Source organism: Semicossyphus pulcher, unplaced genomic scaffold (assembly GCF_022749685.1).
Source record: "Semicossyphus pulcher isolate SPU_LCO1_2020_fin unplaced genomic scaffold, fSemPul1.0.p SCAF_13, whole genome shotgun sequence".
Lineage (NCBI taxonomy): Eukaryota > Metazoa > Chordata > Actinopteri > Labriformes > Labridae > Semicossyphus > Semicossyphus pulcher.
Window position 1 is genome coordinate 10909333 of NW_027211637.1, and position 20957 is coordinate 10930289.

At 38.8% G+C, this 20957-nt stretch overlaps 1 protein-coding gene across 7 annotated transcripts in view; it reads left to right on the forward strand.

Moving 5' to 3' along the window:
- The first annotated feature begins 769 nt into the window (after positions 1 to 769).
- Positions 770 to 20957, forward strand: part of nadka (NAD kinase a) — a 28095-nt gene continuing 7907 nt past the window's right edge. For 2 of the 7 annotated variants that reach the window (XM_069660186.1, XM_069660190.1), the window contains exons 1-6: positions 1237 to 1345; positions 2200 to 2376; positions 10726 to 10809; positions 20095 to 20224; positions 20560 to 20668; positions 20784 to 20869. In XM_069660186.1, coding sequence (XP_069516287.1) covers positions 2225 to 2376; positions 10726 to 10809; positions 20095 to 20224; positions 20560 to 20668; positions 20784 to 20869 — 561 coding nt within the window. In that variant the 5' untranslated portion in view covers positions 1237 to 1345; positions 2200 to 2224. Of the gene's footprint in view, positions 795 to 1201; positions 1346 to 1369; positions 2377 to 10725; positions 10810 to 18046; positions 18519 to 20094; positions 20225 to 20559; positions 20669 to 20783; positions 20870 to 20957 lie in introns of those variants that run through there. The other 5 variants (XM_069660189.1, XM_069660188.1, XM_069660187.1 and 2 more) reach the window with 5 other exon arrangements.

Sequence of the window (20957 nt, forward strand, 5' to 3'; positions counted from 1 at the left end):
TGTGTTGACCTTTCTTGTGTATGCTAACATCCGTAAGCGGAGAAGCTATGCTAACAAGTGCTGGTCACGACTAATGATACCTACACTTTTCTTGGCTACCAAGTGTGTAATAGATTGAATTTGAAGCTCTTTTCTAGTTTTTAACCACTCAGAGTGCTATACACCATTTCCACATTCAACCTTTCACACACAGATTCTTATACTGATTGCAAAGGCTGCTATTCCTTCCTTTTTATAGACTCCTTGCCAGACCAGTTGGATGTCTTTCAGTCATGTGTGTTCATGGATACGCTCCCTGATCTTCTGTGTCGCCCTCTACGTACCAGGAAAGAAATGCAATATGAGAGTTTCTACAGATTGAACATTTTTTTATTTTTTTTATTATTTAAATAAATTGTACATTACTATGGTGTATCAGGGCTATTGTTTGTTTTTGTTTTTAAAAATGGGGGAGGGAGTTTCTGGGGTAATAATCCCAGAAAACCTTGGCAATCGAAAAATTACCACAAAAACTTACGAAGTTGTGCTTACGTCGAGTAATTACATCGCTTCATTTCTGTGTTTTCAATTTAAGCACTGTTTCATCCTACAGTGTCATCATACTTAACATTTCTATGAAATACGGAAAAAGCACGAGCCTCACTCAGTGAAACCCATTTGCAAATCCAGGATATGCTCCGAAGGGAAATGGCCTACAGATAGTCATTTCCTGTATCTGTGTCATGTGATTTCCTTCTCTTATAAATTGTTTTCGTATGGGGAAAAAGAGACTACGTCCATCTAGGAGACAGGAAGTGCGTACCATTGGCTAGGTCTTTTGTTGAAGTGCTTATTGTATATTTATTATATTGTATCGGTATATTGATTATTACAATAATAACAACTGTTATTATATATTTTCATGGTTATTCGTTTCTACTAAAACATATGTTTTAAAAATAAATTGTTCACATGTGAATTCATTTGTAAATCAATTTAAGGTTTATTTGAAAGTCTGCATTATTATAAAATAATGGATGTATTTATTATTATTTTAATTACAGTGCATAACAAGCGTATATCTAATCACTTATAGACTACGTAATTAATGTATCATAATGCGAATGCTTTATTTGTTCCTCCAACACATCCCGGAAATTATGAGGCCACTTTAAGTTTGGTAAAGCCGTCCAACATGACATCGGGGAGGAAGGAGCCTGTAATTGGTCGGTCAGTATGAGGAAGTGATAAGCTGACTGTTGTTAAGTAAGATGGTGTAACATTATTATAATGGAGAGGCACTGATACTACGGCAGTTTGCTGCACTTCACAGTTGTATCGTTCCCTATAGCGTTGTGGGTTAAAGGTAGTGTTGGCCACAGAAGTGGATTACATTTCGCTTTGTGCTGAACATGCCTAACTCTTAGCTTAATTTACTAGCTTACTAGCTGAACACTACTTTGGCTAACTCATATTTAACTTATAATATTCTATAATTCTACAATATTCTGTCTGGATTTGTCATTTTTCATTCGCTTAATAGATATGTATGTGGTGTATTTAACCATGATCAGTCTTTCAGTAGCGAATCATTTACAAACCTAGCTAGCCTGAATGCAAACGTCGCTGCTAGCTTCACTTTGTCGCAATGTAATCATTAAATTGTAGAGTCGTTATGGTAAGCAATTTATTCAACTGGCCAGCCATTGATACCCTCATATGATGGATCTCGTAAAACTCTTAATATAACATTTATTATTTTGACATAATTAACTCAGCGAATCTGCGGCTTTTACTCTGTACATAACTTTCGTATTTATCACAATGTAACTGACGTTATGGCACTTTATTAGAAGTTGATGAAACGTTAGACATCTGTACGGACAGATTGCACGAAATTGTAATATTCGACGAGGACTTGTTATTAAACCGATAACCTAAGTTGGAAGTTAGCAAAAATATTTGCGACCTTTTGTATTTTGAATTACAGGCTGGTTCTTATTTATCTACATATACTATATCTTAAATATTAACTATAAAGTGCGTTTTAATAAATGCGTTCATTTAAATTACACGTTTTTCCTGTATGGGATTTGATGCAGCATTTGCCATGCAAGGGAGAGTGAATCAGGCGTCTATCTGGGTTACTTCGTTGACTGATGATTGCATGTCTGTTTACATTTTACTAAGGCTTCATCAATAATTAAAGTGCCCTGTCAGTTTACTTGTAGCCTGCCTGTCAGAGATGGATGGTGGAGAAGAAGTGCGAGTGGAAGCTGCTCCTTACTGCTGCTCCACTTGTGATGGAGGGGAGATATCCAGCCACAGCCTGGCTCGACACAACAGGAAAACCCGCAGTCTGAGCACCTCCTCAGCCAGCAGCTCCTTGGAGTACAGGTATGTGTTTAACATACACTAACACAGTAACACAATTTGTTGAGGTAACAACCCAACCTGTTATTATATTAGGAGAAATAAGCAACAATAATTACATTAATAGTTAAACACACTACCCAGAGGTTGTGTTAGACTTTCTGACTGACAGGGTCATAAAATTTCCCTCATAATGTGGATTTACCCGTCATTTTAATTTTGATTTTTCTTATGATAACGAGTTAAGATCTATTAACAGCATTTATTTTAAAAACAACTCAATCACAAATAATAACATTTAATACGAAGATAAGGGCATGGAGAGAAAAGATGCATACCGACCCTGTGGTCAATTTTCATGTCAACACCATTCTAAGCATATTTTTCTTTTTTCCTGCAGTGACACCAGAGCACACTAAAACACCATGGCCAAGTGATAGAAAATAATAATAGCAAGTGATCTTGCACTAGGGCTAGATTAATCAAATTTTAATCTCAATTAAAATTGAGCTTCCAACAATTAAAAAAAGCCAGCGCACCCCTTTGCCTCAGAGTGACATTTTCCCCGCCCACACCCACTCGCAAGTCAGGCAGGCTGTAGTCCGAGCCACGATGACGGAGAGAGAGCCTTTGGTCAACAAGAAAGGTTAAAGTAATTCCATTTTTTGGAAACACTGGTTTCAAATAGTCTGAGGAGGAGCAGAAAAATACTGTGCAAGATTTGTTAGATGGTGGTGTCTGCACCACAAAGTAACACTACCAATTTGTTTAATCACCTGAAATTCAATCACAGAGTTGCTTATGACCAAACAATAAAGGAGTGAAACCCAGTGAAAGATAAAGTACGGAGCCCCTGTGGTGACATCTGTAATAATAATAATGCATGGCCACAAGATAATAACTTGGACAGCCACGTACTGACACTTCAAACATCCACAACAATTCTACAACTATTTTTCTGTAATTTATACAGTCTGTAAATATTACTTTGACATTAGGTGACTATTATTGTTATAACCAGGGCTTAAATCAGTACACGGCTGTCCGAGGCATAACCCCCGGCACATACGGCCACAAAACTGTCTGGGCTATTACGCACGACGCGGATGAGAGTGTTTGTTATCTTGACAAGCTGCTCTTGGTGGCTTACTTAATGGAGGAAGCTTTGTTATAAACGGTTAAATGTACAGTATCTCACAAAAGTGAGTACACCCCTCACATTTTGGCAAATATTTTATTATATCTTTTCATGGTACAACACTGTAGAAATTACACTTTGCTACAATGTAAAGTAGTCTGTGTACAGCTTGTATAACAGTGTAAATTTATTGTCCCCTCAAAATAACTCACCAAACAGCCATTAATGTCTAAACCGCTGGCAACAAAAGTGAGTACACCCCTAAGTGAAAATGTCCAAATTGGGCCCAAAGTGTCAATATTTTGTGTGGCCACCATTATTTTCCAGCACGGCCTTAACCCTCTTGGGCATGGAGTTCACCAGAGCTTCAGAGGTTGCCACTGGAATCCTCTTCCACTCCTCCATGACGCCATCACGGAGCTGGTGGATGTTAGAGACCTTGTGCTCCTCCACCTTCCATTTGAGGATGCCCCACAGATGCTTAGTAGGGTTTAGGTCTTTACCCTCAGCTTCTTTAGCAAGGCAGTGGTCGTCTTGGAGGTGTGTTTGGGGTCGTTATCATGTTGGAATACTGTCCTGCGGCCCAGTTTCCGAAGGAAGGGGATTAGGGCTGAACGATTTTAGGAAAAGATCTAATTGCGATTTTTCTGGCAGATATTGCGATTTCGATTTGATTCACGATTTTCTTTGAATCAAGCTTCAGTGCAATATTCACAATGTACAGTAACATTTGTAAACATGACAGAAAATTACATCATACCATTAAAACATTAAATGCCATTACTGTAATGCAAGAATGAAAACTAAAGTTAAGAATTGATTTCAAATGTATTTATTAACAAGAAACATGCATGTACATTCTATAAAGTCCTTGACCAATGGCAGTTATTACAACTGTAGAACTGAAAGAGCCATCTTTGACTGTCTTAACTTAAAGTAGTGCAAAAAATCCTTAATTGTGTTAAGTTAAAAAAGTTAAATAAAATACAAAACAATCCCCCCCCCCCCCCCCCCCAAAAAAAACAATGTTAATTAGTAATAAGAAAAACAAAATTCAACAATTACCAAATGATCTTGCCCAACAGCCTTACACTCAAGTAGGTATAGGTCAAGGTCAGTCTTTTATGGCTCAAGGGAGCTAGCTTATCAACATCTATAGCAGCGGTTAAAGGACTTTATTCAACCCTATATTAAGAAACCTGGACTATCTTTTTACAGTAAGTGAAATTGTAAAGTAATGGTAATAAAATGAAACTTACTAAAATAAAATTACCCTACCTCTTCCCTTCTGAAAAATAAGTCAGACATTAAAATAGGTGGGTCATTCATTTATGGCTCAGCAGCACCCAAATATTGCACATCTATTCTGTAAACAATATAGCATTAAACATTATAGCAAAAATAGCGAATATCTTTTTTAAACAAAGGATGACACCACAAGTCAGGGTGAAGTGCAGAATCTCAAAAGTACTAAATCAACAATATTACTTGCTTCAAGAGAACAAAATAAATCCAAGAAAGCCATATTACAGACAACAGTAAGGAAATCAATGATCAAAAGCACATAACACAGTATTCATCATCTACTATTGATGATAAATCATCTTATTATAATATATTATAATATTAATTATTCAAACTAGGTATTTGTAAGGGCTTCAAAGAAAAACAACATTAAGAGAAAAACTATACTGACTATACTGAAGACAATACGCACACATCATAATAAATCTGTATGAATGAATAAATTAATAAACAAACACACACTCACACAAACACACACTCTTACACTTACTAATTGCAAGATGCAGCCTGTGTCCAAAACATTGAAGTCTGGTCCATTGATTAAGTTCCATAGCTTTGATGACGTTTGCTGCATTGTCGGTTGTGATGCACGTCTGGTCCTCTTCTTTCAGACCCCAGCTTGACAGACTCTCTCAATCCCAGGGCAATATTCTCTCCTGTGTGGTCAGTGGGAAAGTATGCTGTCTGCAGGCAGCGACTTTTCAACTCAAAGTTGTCATTTACGAAATGCACAGTCAAACTAAGATATGGCTTGGTCATTCTGCTTGACCACATGTCAGTAGTTGTGGCATAATACTCCATTTTTCAGCTCTGTTACCACTTTTTCTTTACACTCCGCGTACAGCTGTGGGATGGCAACCTGGTTGAAGTAGGTGCGGGAGGGAATCACATATCTTCTATCCAACGTGCGGAGGAGGTTTTTAAATCCGTCTTTGGTGACCGTGTTAACAGACACCATGTCCTTGGCAATGTAGTGTGTTATGGCAGTCGTTATCTCCCGGTGTCTTCGGCTGCTCTTATCATACGGAGTTACACTGGCAAAAGATGCTGTAATTGTAGTCTGTTTGCTACTATGGGCCTGCGTATCATTTTCGCTAGACTTTTCGCAGGACTTTTTCGTCATGCACTCGTCATGCAAATGCCCGTTGTGATTTATCAAGTGCCGGTATAAATTGGTTGTGTTTCTGCTGGATGTTGCAACTTTAGCGCGACATTTTTGCAACTTTTGCATAGTACCTTTTTCTGGTGCACGTCTGCAGCCGACCGACGTGCTGTTTTTCTTGGGGATTAAATCCGCTAACTCCGCTTCTGGTCCACCTGAAGCCATTTCAGAAATTAAGGAGCAGGTGGAGCAGGTTATACTGATTGGTTAGCGTGACCTGTCCACGAGCAGCATGTCGCTTCTGATTGGTGAGCTTGGCAGGATGGTAGGGAGACGGCGTGTATGTGTAAAATAGTTGACACAACAGATCCTGGGTCAGTCAGGAGCACTGCAAAAAAACGCAGCTTTGGCGATCACGTGATCGCGTTGTCTGAAATCGCAATTTCGATCAGAAAACAATAAATCGTTCAGCCCTAGAGGGGATCATGCTCTGTTTCAGTATGTCACAGTACATGTTGGCATTCATGGTTCCCTCAATGAACTGTAGCTCCTCAGTGCCAGCAGCACTCATGCAGACCCAGACCATGACACTCCCACCACCATGCTTAACTGTAGGCAAGACACACTTGTCTTTGTAGTCCTCACCTGGTTGCCGCCGCACATGCTTGACACCATCTGAACCAAATAAGTTTATCTTGGTCTCATCAGACCACAGGACATGGTTCCAGTAATCCATGTCCTTAGTCTGCTTGTCTTCAGCAAACTGTTTGCAGGCTTTCTTGTGCATCATCTTTAGAAGAGGCTTCTGGGACGACAGCCATGCAGACCAATTTGATGCAGTGTGCGGCGTATGGTCTGAGCACTGACAGGCTGACCCCCCAGCCCTTCAACCTCTGCAGCAATGCTGGCAGCACTCATACGTCTATTTTCCAAAGACAACCTCTGGACATGACGCTGAGCACGTGCACTCAACTTCTTTGATCGACCATGGCGAGGCCTGTTCTGAGTGGAACCTTTCCTGTTAAACAGCTGCATGGTCTTTGCCGCCGTGCTGCAGCTCATCTTCAGGGTGTTGGCAATCTTCTTATATCCTAGGCCATCTTTATGTAGAGCAACAATTCTTTTTTTCAGATCCTCAGAAAGTTCTTTGCCATGAGGTGCCATGTTGAACTTCCAGTGACCAGTATGAGAGAGTGTGAGAGAGATAACACCAAATTTATCTCACCTGCCCTCCCCATTCCCACCTGAGACCTTGTCACACTAATGTGTCACATGACACCGGGGAGGGAAAATGGCTAATTGGCCCCAATTCTGACATTTTCACTTAGGGGTGTACTCACTTTTGTTGCCAGCGGTTTAGACATTAATGGCTGTGTGTTGAGTTATTTTGAGGGGACAGCAAATGTACACTGTTATACAAGCTGTACACTGACTACTTTACATTGTAGCAAAGTGTAATTTCTTCAGTGTTGTCCCATGAAAAGATATAATAAAATATTTGCAGAAATGTGAGGGGTGTACTCACTTTTGTGAGATACTGTATATCACATCTACCAGGCCTCAACTTCACAATCAGCTGGTGGGACGTGCCCCCTCCCCATCCAGCTCATCATCTGTAGGCTGTGACAGACTTGAGCTCTGTCAGGATGAGAGCACAGCTCTGCGCAGCCAAGGGTGGAGGTGCAATCAGACACGAAACAAGAACAAATTGCACGGAGTAGAAACACTTGGACGTGTTTTCGCATGATTATCATTAATACAATATGATTTGGGATTCTGACCTTGAGACAGAGCAGATAGCGGGAGCAATTAATGTGCAATTCATGGTGCTATTAGTGGCCGCAATCCATTCTCCGTGAATTCATATTAACAGTAGCTCATATCGATTTTAGAACATTTTACAACACAACCCAAGTTCCCACAGACGTGTCCTATGACCAGTTCTTAGTTTATAATTAATAGAGCAGTGAGGATACATTCAGGTGACGAGCGGATGCGGCGACATCCATGCGCACTCCTGGCCACAATTTCTTTCCGTAAGGTGTCACCAGAGGGGCTCCGTTGTAATGTATTTGTTTATTTTCAGTTGAATAATGATTGAAGTTTGAATATGACATACTAGAGAATATAGCCATGTGATCCAGCAGCAAAAATAAGTAAATGAACATTTACAGCCTACCTTTCTTTGATAGTAAGCACACAACACTTGAATAAACTTAAGATTCTGTCCGATCCTGACAGCGTATCTGAAGTTACGCTGCTGTGCCTCATGCGTAAATGTACACAGCGTGCCTCTTACTTTTCATTTTTGCTGGGCAGTGGGATTGCTTCAGTGGTTTTAATATCAATTTGTGCAGTGACATATATCATACTGTAAACTGTGTGTTTTGCATGTGCAGGGGCACAGTGTAAGGCAGGGGTCTCCAACCCTGCTCCTGGAGAGCTACCTTCCTGCATGTTTTAGGTTTCTCCGTACTCTAACACACCTGATTGAAATGTTTTGCTCATTATTAATCCCCTGAGATGCTTTAGTTAGTTGATAACGAGCAGATCTTTCAAATCAGGTGTGGTAGAGTACAGACAATCCCGGATCCCATTGGCTATAGTCCGAGAACATATAGCCTCTGGGGACACCGGTGAACGTGCCGGGCGGTAAGCGATAATTGACTTCCCGTCAAGACTTCCTTTGCGTGTAAGGAAATAGGTTAATGCTGTTGATATCACTTAGCGCCATGCGCTTTAGATCGTGTGCATTAGATAAATGTATATAAATAGGGCCCAATAATAAATTAATTATGTACACTCACCAACAACTGGACAGGGGTTTCTACACATGGTTATTGACCGTGCTGTGTGAGAATTATTCAATGGTATGGTGGATTGCCCTCAGGATTCTAATCTGTCAAAATAACAGACAGCCTTCAGATTTTTCGATCATTGTTCAAAAAATTCTGTCAAAGACGGAAAATATTCAGTTAACGCGACCCCTGACATTCTTCCACTGACCATGTATTAAATCAGCTTGTATTCTAAATCCTGTCTAAATGGGAGTTTTTACTGATAAGGGCCCTTATAGACCTTCAATCAATACATTTTTGGATAGATACAGAACAGAGCAAAAACAACAACAGATAAAACAGGGTTAGGGTTACACAGTTATATCATGTACCAAGCACAATGACTTAAGTTTTGTATGAATTAAGCAGCAAAAGCATTTCTGGTCTTACAGGTCTAAATGTAATTGAAGCATGCTTCTAGTTTAGATAGCTGATTGATTTAATCTGGCTTCATTGATAGGTATAACTTAGTATCAATCAATCAATCAAATTTTATTTGTATAGCCCCTAATCATAACCAAAGTTATCTCAAGACATTTTACAAAAAGAGCAGGTCTAGACCATACTCTTTGTTATGTTATTTAGAGACCCAACATGAATTTACCATGAGCAGCCCTTAGCAAAATTCGGCACATTGACAAGGAAAAACTTCTTTTTCACAGGCAGAAACCTTGAGCAGAACCAGACTCATGTTGAACAGCCATCTGCCTCCACTGGATGGGCTGAAAAGTGGGATAGAGGGAGATGCATGATAGAGACAGGCAAAGAGAGCAACAACCTACTATTTTTCTGTTACAACCACAACATATGTCCTTGCTACATCATCATCATCAACAACAACAACAGGTCACACATACTTATGGTTACAATGCCAATAATAATGGTACAAAAGTGTAAAAGTTAGCAAGAAAGGCTGAAATGAAATCCTATCTTAGGGATGTAACAAAAGTGTACAACAGTTCAAATGACTCATAGTGTGTCACCAAGATATGTTGTTCTGCGTTCTGTAAGAATCCATGTTTGTGATGTGCAATGTAATTCACATTAAAAGAGTTAATTCAATTTGATCATTATCTGTTGTTAATATATGAAGAGATGAAAAGGACAAAAGGATTGAGATAAGACATTTTGACTTTGACAGAGCAGTTTTGTACCTGTAAGCTTTGATCAAACAGCTTTATAATTCATTCTAGTTTCACGTAATAAGTCACGCAGTACCAGAAACTACATCTCAATAATATGTTACTAAGATCATTCAAGCAGCTGTAAGGAACTTTCATTTAGTTGTTTTTGGTGGCCCCTTGCTGTGTTAAATTCAAACAAAGGCTCTTTTGGTCTGCGTGATGTAAACCCTCACAGCACATTTGATGAGAAAAAGAGGGATCCGATCAGCTGTTTGGGTCATAAAGCAAACACAAACTAGAATCAAACTTTATCTTCACTGTCCTATCGAATAAACGCACAGGCCAGGAATTGAAGTATTGATTAGTAGCCATCTAGAGTCTATTACATGATACTGTTGGTTTTCCCCCTGTCTTCCCCAATTTCTTTAGTCATAAGCTGCCACTACATTGCATCACCAGCTAAAAGTTTCCTGTAAATGATGGAAATGAAACTCCAGATAGGTCGTGCGATTATTTTATAGATCACAACTGAACAAAAAAAAATCTGGGGGTCCTCTGGCTCACCTGTTACAGTGTGTCCCCAATGTACAGAGTCTGAGCCTTCACTGCAGTCGCCCCATGTTCAATTCAAGCCTTCAGCGCTTGGCAGCGTCTATCATCCTCTCTTTCCCACATTTCCTGACTCTCTACAGTGTTCAGTATCCAAATATTATCTATTAAAATTATTTTTTTTACAGTTCAAAAAATCTTTTACTTGAAGGCCATTTTGAACATCTTTAAAGTGTATATATGGCTTTGGTTGCATGCCTGCCTGGCTGCTTCAGTTGCTTGTACTAAAATATTTCTCTCTATCATCCTCTCTTTCAGGAGAACTCAGTCACTTCATGGACCAAGCCCTGTGACCACATTTGGCCCAAAGGCATGCATGCTCCAGAATCCACATGCAGTAATGTAAGTTAATTAGTGCAAAGTGATTCTGCATAAGGAGTGTTGATACCCCTGGATATTCTAGTCTAGTCTTTGTGACACCAAAAACTGTGACAGCCACTTGAGTTGCTTTAAGATCTTATATATATTCATCAATCACATATCATTTTTTAAGCAATGTGTGAAGGGATTGTAGAGGAACTGATAAATTGAGACCTTGCCCAACTTCCTCCATTGGCCCTAACAACCTGTGGACTGACTTTTATGTAAAGCACTCGGGACGTTTTTTCCGGGAAACCAGAGGATGTGACGTATCTGTGCATTTGCGAGTACCTCTGCCGGGAGCTCATTCTACGCCGCTACAGTAGAAATGGCAGCAACCGTTCACCAGGTTGTTCAGTGACATTTCCGGTTTACCCTTAACTCACTCACTCCTTCCTCACTCTCACTCGTTCATGAACAATGACGGCTCCCATTGCATTCACGGGTCTTCTCATACAATCATCATGATATATAAGTTACTTGGCCCAACTATATTAAAAAAAAAAAATAAAAAGTAAAAAATATTTCAAAATAAAACATTCTTGTGTTATCTCATCTTGCTGTTGTGTCACTGTTTTATTTTCGAGCTGTTGTAATACAGCTTCTAGTATTGTACTTTACTTTATTTCTATACTGTATGTCAGACACATAGGTCCTCGTCAGTACAAAAAAAACACAATAAAAAACATAAAGGACAAAGACAACAACTTCATTGTACTTTACACAAAGTTATTGACCAGTCGGTTTGCTAAAAATAGTTGATATATTAACGTCGAACTTCCATTACAAAACATGCCGACCTTCTACTAATAGACGTAATTTTGTTTGTGTTAATCTATCAGTGCTGTAAACATATGTAAACTGCTGATGTGTGCAAGCCTGAAAGATATACCCCCGACGCCTTAGTTTGTCGTGGTCAAGGATCAGAATGACCTGTTCGGACTCATTTCGTTCACGACTGAGCGATGACCCGGTCTCGTTAATGAATGATCAGTAAGTCATTCGCCCCCCCCAACTGTCTGTCTGTCACTGTTAACAGGGACTGCAGTCTGCTGTATAGTTCACTTATTTCACACAGAGCTGCAGAGGATTATCAGGCCTCATGATCAAACTAAGTTTTATATCATGTCATCACTTCAGTCCCCGATGACCCGCTCCCTCCCTCCCCCTGTGCCAGTGCTCTCCCCCTCTCAGCGCTGCGAGTCTGCATCACATTTTAGTTATATGATGTTTTTTAAAATGTAATGAAGGTGAATGAGGCTCCTTTAATATTCACTGGGCTCCTTGTATATTCACAGGGCCTAAGGCTGATCCTCCCAACACTGCTGTTTGGGGAAAAAATGAATGAACGATACTAAAACAATTCTATTCAAAATATCCAACAGGCCTGTACCAATTGATAAAAATATCACTCATAACTCATGCACAGCTTATTTGATGGTCTTGAATATCATTTACCACAAAACTGGCCCATGTTAGCTGACTTCGACTTGGTTTTCTAAAAGGAAGAACGCAGGGATTGGGAAGCCGTGGCCCGCGAGCGGAGCAGAGTGAATGAAAGGAACAAATTGAATGCATGAAAGTGAACGGATCATTCCGTTCACTTACAATACATGTACAGTTGTGTCTAATATTGTGTACAAGATAGACTGACTAGAGGTGGCAGAAGGACCAACTTCGGTCTGGAGTCTGGAGTCTGGACTCAGTACCTGCTAACGTCTTTCCAAACATCAAATATTTTATGTTTAATTCAGGCTGTATTCAGTGAATAGCCCAAGTAACAGCCGGACAAAATCCCGCTGTACCCAACTTGTGTGCATTTATAATCTTATAAGGGTTTATTTCAGCAAGGAAACATCTGTTACATTAGGTAACAGAAAGTTATATGTGTCTTAACACAGTGTCCAGTGTGTTTTTTCCCTTGACTGGTTGTATTTTAAACAGAGCTTGAGAGAACAAAGCTAACTTTCTGCTAACTTTTCTGTTTCACCTGGTCACTGCCCAGTAAGTGTATTGAGGTAAAGCTAGCTCATAACGCTAACAATAGCTTTTAACGTCACATTTTACTGAAATTTACTTACTAATGTCAACTAATGTTTTTCAAAGTTAAACTGGATTCAATCAACCTGATCCCAATACAGACTTGCCAAATCCAAATTTCCAGTGCTCGAAGGTGGCGCCAAAATCCACACAAATAAAAATGGCTTTAAAATACATTTTTAATGTTGGATAATGACAGATATTGACAACCCTAATGTATAGTTTATCTACTATGTCTCTGTAGCAATACACCAATTCAACTGAAAAATCTTTTTTTTTTAAAGGTCAGCAGTATAAACTACACTGTACTGTTGAATTGGTTGAACAATTGAAAATTTTGTTGGATCAAAGTAATCCCAATCCTACTCAAGTTTTGAACCAGCAAACTGGAGGCTTCATCCAGATAAAACCCAAACCGGATTACTTGATCCAGTCCTATTTAGAAATCTTTTTCTTTTGAACAACTGGGGCCTGGATAAAACGTTGTCAAACAAAGGTACTTTAGTGAGAGATGTTGTAGTAAGAGATTAGTTGATGGAATTTGTCTCCCAATTAATCTAATATTTAAAGATACAATCTCGGTTAAGTCACTATCTATCACCGAATGAGTTAACACAATGGTGATTGAGCTTGTGGCCAACTGATGAAAGCTTTTGCATTTGCAGTATACAGTTTTAATATGGACGGGGTGTCTGTGGCAACATTCACGGAAAAAATCACAAGCGGCGCCCGGTTAGTGATGCGTTTTCCATCACCCAACAGTGGTTGGTCTGCCATAGATGGTAGGCAGAGCTAAGTGGCTCCACTTCCGGTTTCAGTAAGCATTGCGAGGAAAAGGTAATCTCATAGACTGTATAAATAATAGACGTAGTGTCAGTGACATCACCCATAGGTTTCAGTGTAGCTAGCGGTTATAAGCCATAGACTGTATAAATAATGAATGCGCTAGTTTAGCTTTGTGTTTCCGACAGAGGAGATTCTGTTTGTGACTGTGACTGACTGCAGGTGTTTATCAGACTTAAAAAGTAGTGGACTTGCTGCTTGCTCGCCCAGTGAGAGAGCGGCAAGTGGACACGTAACGGTATAATTAAAATAACCGATCTTTTCAACACTACAGTCCGCTGTAATCTCTCCGGGGAAAAGCCAACAACTTCTGACTCCTATTTACTGGCCGACGATTAAATAAATAAATGTTTGATAAACACTGAACAGGCTAACAAGCCAGCTAAAGCAAGCATAGTAGCCTGCTACTTAGTGCTAAAAATATAAATAAATAAAATAAAAATATATCAATACAATAATACTAGCATTTAACTCACCGAAAAGCTGGAGCTCAGTCTTTTTGCTTTTTGCCAGAAAGTTCCATAAACACACAGAGAGACGGATTATATGTCCAAACTTTGAATAAAAATAATCCCCAAAAGGCTCCAACAACACAAACAGGTGCAGTTAGGTTAGGTGACTGTGTGTCTGTGTTGACGTCTTGCAGACAGACAGCAGGATCCACCTGTCAATCAAGCGAGCCAGCCCCTAAAATTAAGGCTTAATGTAATTAAAACAGGTGTGTTATAAAAAATGTCACCCCCCCATACATTTTTTTGTACCAGGCTGTAAATATATTTCTGCTGTACAAATTGGCATTTTCCAACCTGCTGTAATGTTATTTCTTGTTTTCTGGAGCCAGACTCAAGTGGCCACTCGAGGAACTGCAGTTTTTTGCACTTCCGCATTGGCTTCATTTTTCAACACTGGAGTTTGCCGCTTGGGTAATCTACTTGGCTGGAGAAACAAAGAAAAGATAAATGACTACAGATACAACTTCAAAAATAAGTGAAAATCCAATAAAAAAGAAACAAATTCAATGCTCAGATGAAGTCAAACAGTCTACAAGCGAAAGCGAGGAAATCAAGAGTTAGAACTATGACAGAGGGAGCCAGCTGTAGACGTCTGGTTAAATTGGGAAGTGTGCTCCCGCAATTCCAATTACCACCAGTGAGTGGCGCTCAAGAACATGAGAACTATTGACTTTTATTTGTTTACACCATATGAGAGATGTTTTAGTTAATTTTATGTGTTTGTCTTCCTCTAAATAATATCACAAATAGTATGGCCTAGACCTGCTCTATTTCTAGTGTCCTGAGATAACTTTTGTAGTGACTTGGCGTTGTACAAATCAAAATTGATTGATTATTTGCAAGCCTGAAGATGCGTTTTCATGCACTGAGCAAAAATCTATACCTTGTTTACTATGTAATGCAATACAATATGCCAATGCTTGTCACTGAAGAATGATATCAGCACCCTTCTGACAGTTCAGCTTATCAACAGAAGCTGAACAATGAACGTGTCCACCACCTGAATCTATGGCTTAGATGTTTTTTTTCTGTAAGTAGAGTTATGAAAGAGCCTTGTCAGAGTCAGCCTCTTGACCTAGTCAAGTAAGTGGCTTACAGCACAGCAGCAGTAATTGAAGGATTGCCTTCCTCAAAGCTGCTAGACAGGTTAAAAGTAGCAAAACCTGATATCATTCTACAACATAAATCTTAGGACGTAATACTTGTATGAAGACATACCTACACTGAGAAATTCTGTGCAATTATGTTAAATGTTAAAATATTAAAAAGAAGAAAAAGTATTTTTGCTTTAAATTTAAAGCAGTTATATTTTAGACCATTCAAACCGAAGAGACTTCATATGTGCTATGTGGCTTGGTGTGGTTGCAAACCCGCTAAGAATTGGTGGGCAAAGCCTGATTGTTTCGTATGACTTTAGGTATTATTGTTGGAGAACACTTGTAGTAAGACTACAAAGAAAATCTCCACCCGTGACAACGGTTCCCGACACCCCTGACACACCCAGAAACAAAACACACTAATGATAAGTAGTTTTTGGCCAAGCTTTTTCAGAAGATTATGCTCCACATGTTGTCTTTTGATTTAAATCTCCACTCTTACAATTGTTGACAATTAACATATCAAACTGCACCCAGATTCTCTTTGTAGCTCATGTTGTAAACCTCCACAGAGCAATGAAAAATCATGCCTATGTGTGCCTATTTGTCATAAAAGGAACCAGAGTCATTCAAACTCGCTTGCTTCATTTTTGTTTTTATTTTGTTTACCTTTATTGCTGAAGCACCCATTATCTATGGCAGGAATACACTTATTGGCATTTGAGAAGGAGGCCCAGGTATTGATGAAGTCAGGGTAACTATGTAAATTTCTTATAAACTCTATTGGTCGAACACTGCCAGGTGCAGCCTATGGTCGTGTGTCCGCCCAAGAAAGAGAGTGAAGAGAGCAGGATAAGTACTAAGCTAACCCACCCAGACAGGTGGGCTTATCAACAGTGGGAAACCAGAGTCTGTGGTGCAAAACGCTGCAGAGACCTGGAGCCTAACCATGAGCTCTGACTTGAATAATCCTGAAATGGAAAACTCAGAGTTTGTTAAACAGAATTATTTTAATCAACTTTGAGTAAGTACCTCTGAGATAAGCTTGTGGGAAAGAATAGGCAGTGGCGCCTCCATACTATGATTCACTGTGAAAAAGGGTAAGTAAAGAGTAGAGCCTCAATTTCAATCCAGTTCAGCTAGAAGTATTAATGCTAATAATGCATACCAATGAGATTTATCTTTTAATGTAGAAAGGAGTCACTAAGTTAACACTATCATATTCTATTAAGCATAGGCCATGCACTCATTCATGAATTATTACTTGAATTTTCTGAATGATAAAGAAGGGCTACTGGAATCCTACTGTATAGTAAGTTACATTCAATTTTGAAATATTTTAATTTAGCTTTAATCTGAATTTAAACAATGAATTAAATACTGTTAAACACACTAAGACTTTTAAGTAGAGCACCTTTAAGCAGATAATCTTAAACATGTACTACACTTTAAAAAAAAATCTGAAGTCTTTTCAGCTGCACAATATTCATCCCCACTTAGAAATATTCACATGTCCGTCAGCATGACATGCTAACAATGATACAAATGTTCCATCAGTAAGACCAAAAACAACATAATACATATTAATTGATCAGTGTCTTAATTGTCTGAAGCTTCATACAGATTTAATTTGTAAAAAGTGACTATACAGAAATGTGTATTAAATGTTTTAGTGCAGGGGAACTGATTGAGAACCTAAGAGCTGCATTATTGTCTACAGAGTGACAGTATTATTAAGGACAGAGTAACTTATAATTTAGCTAATTCAACGCTAAAGATGAAACCAACATATCTAGGGATCTTCGTCTCTGTGCTCTAACTAATAAGACATTGTTACAGCAGAATCGCAAAACAAATATCTGACCGGGATTTCAATGTGTGAGGAAATGGAACAGCGTGTCCGTCAACTCATTCAGGCTTAACAGGAGAGAGAAGAGAGAGGAGACAGGGAGAAACTTAAGAGTTGAAGAAAACCTACCAGCGAGCAGGTTTCAGTCACAACATATGTCACCAAAGTAACAGACCAAGAGTTTAAGGGATGTCTGTTTTTAGAACTGAAAACACAGGGTTTCTCTAATCTCAATTTTAACAAACCCACAGTTTTCACTGCTTGCTGAAAGACAACCTTTGTTCAATTACAACATCCTGAACATGCTATTCAACGTGCAGATATAGTTCCACGCAGACAGTGCAGAAGACTACTCCTTGATTAAGGGTTCTCAAACCTAGTCAAAAATAATGGATAATGTATCCGGGTTCACTTTACTCTGGTGCTGAGTTGATCAACAATTTACTGCTACTGCTGTTAAATTTCATTAGCAAGTATAAAAAAATACATTATAGAATAGATAGAATTTATACACATATATAGAGTTCTTACTTTCTAGGTGTATACGTTCTTGATGTATATTTATATAAATAACGTTTTATAATGTGATTTATTTTATTCTATTGCAAATGTAGATATTTGTATTTGTCCTATGTGTGCATAGCATTATGTGTGTGTGTGTGTGTGTGTGTGTGTGTGTGTGTGTGTGTGTGTTTGTGTTATATTTTATATTTTTGGTAATTGAATTAAGATGATTATTAATGAAGCAATATACAAAGTAATACAATTCAAAATTAAGTTGGAACAGCAGCTTTGAATAGCTTTAGAAAGGCTCATGGCATTGTTTTTTTCAGCCACACCTGTCTAAAAAGAGAGGCCCTTCCCTGAAATGGGTGAGTTCAGTACAGCAGAGTGGGTGGAGACTGAGATGAAGTCAACCTTAAGCTGTGTGAGAGCTTTAATACAACAGCAGAATACACCAGGAAGGTTTAGTGTTAAGTCCTCAGTGGGACAAATATAGCTACAGTGAATCCAGCCGAAGGAGCTGCAAGCTTATCCTGTAGCCCAACCACAGTGAATAGTTGAATCTCACCCCCACTCTGCCTCTCAGACAGCCTGTGGCAGGACTGCTGGTCGGTGAGAAGTGAACCAACTCAGTTGCTCCAGCTGCTCTACAATGTGTGGCATTCGAGGAAGTTGTTAGAGGAAGAATGAGTTTTTTGTCTGCGCAGGCCACAGGGACAGAGCTCCGTTCTCCAGCTGAGTCAACCTGAAGCAGCATCCTTGTTTCATGTGGACAGCCATGAAGTTTAATCAGTGCATTCTTCAGGACACTCCTGGAAACCACAACGAAAACAAAGTGTGGAAATGGTGAGAGGAGCCTCTGGCATTCCCTTTCTCTTTCTTAACGTAAAGAACATGTTTAAAAGCTGATATTTTAAATGGCAGCACCAGGCAGTGCATGGTTTACTGCCAAACAAACTGGTTGACTTGCTGAAGATGAACTTCACTTGAGTGAGTTTCTGCTGCTATTAAACTGATGTCACGTGAGAGCCATGCTTCTTAAGTTTACCCAAAGTAGAGAGTTATAGTTTGCATTTTGGGGTGTTTTTTGAAAGAGAAGAGGGAAATTTTGTATTAGTGAAGGCTTGGGCTGATAGATTTGGAGGCTTATGTGATGTCAAGTATGAGTTGTAATTTAGTGGTTTGTTTTAACCATGGTAAATGGTAGTTGTAACATTTGTGAGTGGCAGTATGTTATCATAGGCTGGATGTTGCAACGGCAACGACTTGGTCTGGACAGAGTGGGAGGTTGAATTAAAGGGGAAGGTCAGGGAGTAGATGCTTTGAGGTGGTCAGGAGAAACTGTTCAATAGGTAACAGGTATCGCCTCTTCAAATGCTAATTTAGTTTTTGCTTTGTGTCTTGTATTTGTGTTTATACCATGCCTGCATACCTTCAGTTTTCTAGTATTATTGGTACATGTTAGGTTTAATCTGTTGTACTTAATTTAGTAAGTCTTTTACTATGTGTTGATTTTTGTCTTCAGCTGTTGTACCTTTTCCACAATAACCCGTGCAGTACAGTGCTATGTGGTATTAGTAATTACTGCCTTTGTACATTATCTGTGGCACTTTTAAGACTGTAGATTGTGGTCTTTTATTAGTCAGAACTTGTTTTATGTATAAGGACAAAGTTTAATGAACCTTCATTAATTGTCCAAAAGTAACTAACCGAAGTTAGCTCCCATTTAAGTCAGGAGAAACGTGCGCCTTTCCTCTTGAAAGTGTAATATTATTAAAAATCTATTCTATCGTTTTTGTTTTGTTACAGATATCTTCCAAATTTATTAGGATATGTGTTTGTTTCTTGCTTAGGCTCCTCATATCTTAAAAATAAGTGGTCTCCAATACATATACAGATACATTTCTGATTTTTGATGAATTCTTTTTTTCCAATGCTTATTAGAAATCCTTATTGGGGCAGCATGTGTGGTGTAACCCAGAGAACTAACAATTCAACACAATTTAATTGTGATCATATGACTACAATTGTGTCATTAATCTTTGAATATATAAAAATGTGTATGTTTTCTATTTGCTCTATTTTGGTCATATGTTTTGATGTTAACTATGAGAGATTTAGTAGATGGAATAATAAGATGTGCCGATGTGGTACATTACAAAGTTTTACAACATACTGTAGATACAAATATAAACTATATTTTAGATAGAGAGCTAGACCTTGAGCCTGCAACTCTAATTAGATAGATACTATGAAGTCCGGGTTTTGATGAGTTTTGAACAGTTGGATGCCATAGAAAGGTCGCTAATGTTACATCAGCCTGGATTTGAATCTTCAGTGCTTAGTTCTAAACTGGCATAAGGGAAAATACTTGCTGTTAAGTCTGTTTTGCTCCCTGAGGTTTAAGATGTGTGTTTTTCAGGCACATTCAGGACCCCGCCAGCCAAAGACTAACGTGGAACAAGCCACCAAAAAGTGTCCTTGTCATCAAGAAGATACGAGATGCCAGTCTACTTGAGCCCTTCAAAGAGCTCTGCATTTTCCTCACCGAGGTAAGACCGCGTTTCCACAGTGCTTGCCACAGACTTCAGATGAACATCTTTGGCAGCATTTTTGGCAAGGAAGGTAGTGAGGGATCAATGTTAAACTACTGTGGGTGTTTCTGTCTTTTATTTGGCATCATTTTAGTCACGTAAAAGAATCATACATTTTTATGAAAAGGCTATTTTTTGTGGCAATTAAAGAAGTCCATGTCCCTTAATTTTTTTCCCTTTAAGCCAACATTTATTTTCATCTGTGAAAATAATGGCTATCTTTAATGCTTTTTAGTATTATGCAGTAGCAGTTGCTAATCCTGTTGGGGGTGGGGTGGGTTTTTTTGTTGTAGGTGAAAAGCATGGTTGTTTATGTGGAACAGAAAGTTCTTGAGGACCCAGCTATTTCAGGCGATGAAAACTTTGACGCCGTTGCTAAGAAATTCTGCACTTTCAGAGAAGGTATGAAAACCAGCCTTTCCTTTCTCTTCTATATTCTTATTTTCTATATTCTTATTGACATAAATATAAATATTTTCATATTTATTTATTTATTTATTTTATTGATATTTTCCAGACTTTGACGACATCTCAAATCGTGTTGACTTCATCATCTGTCTTGGTGGAGATGGGACTTTGCTTTATGCATCTTCACTCTTTCAGGTATTCAGCCAGGTGTTTTAAAAACAGCTGCTGTGTTGTCTTTTTTTCCTTTACTGGTATGGCATAAAAATCCTTTTCATTTGTTAAC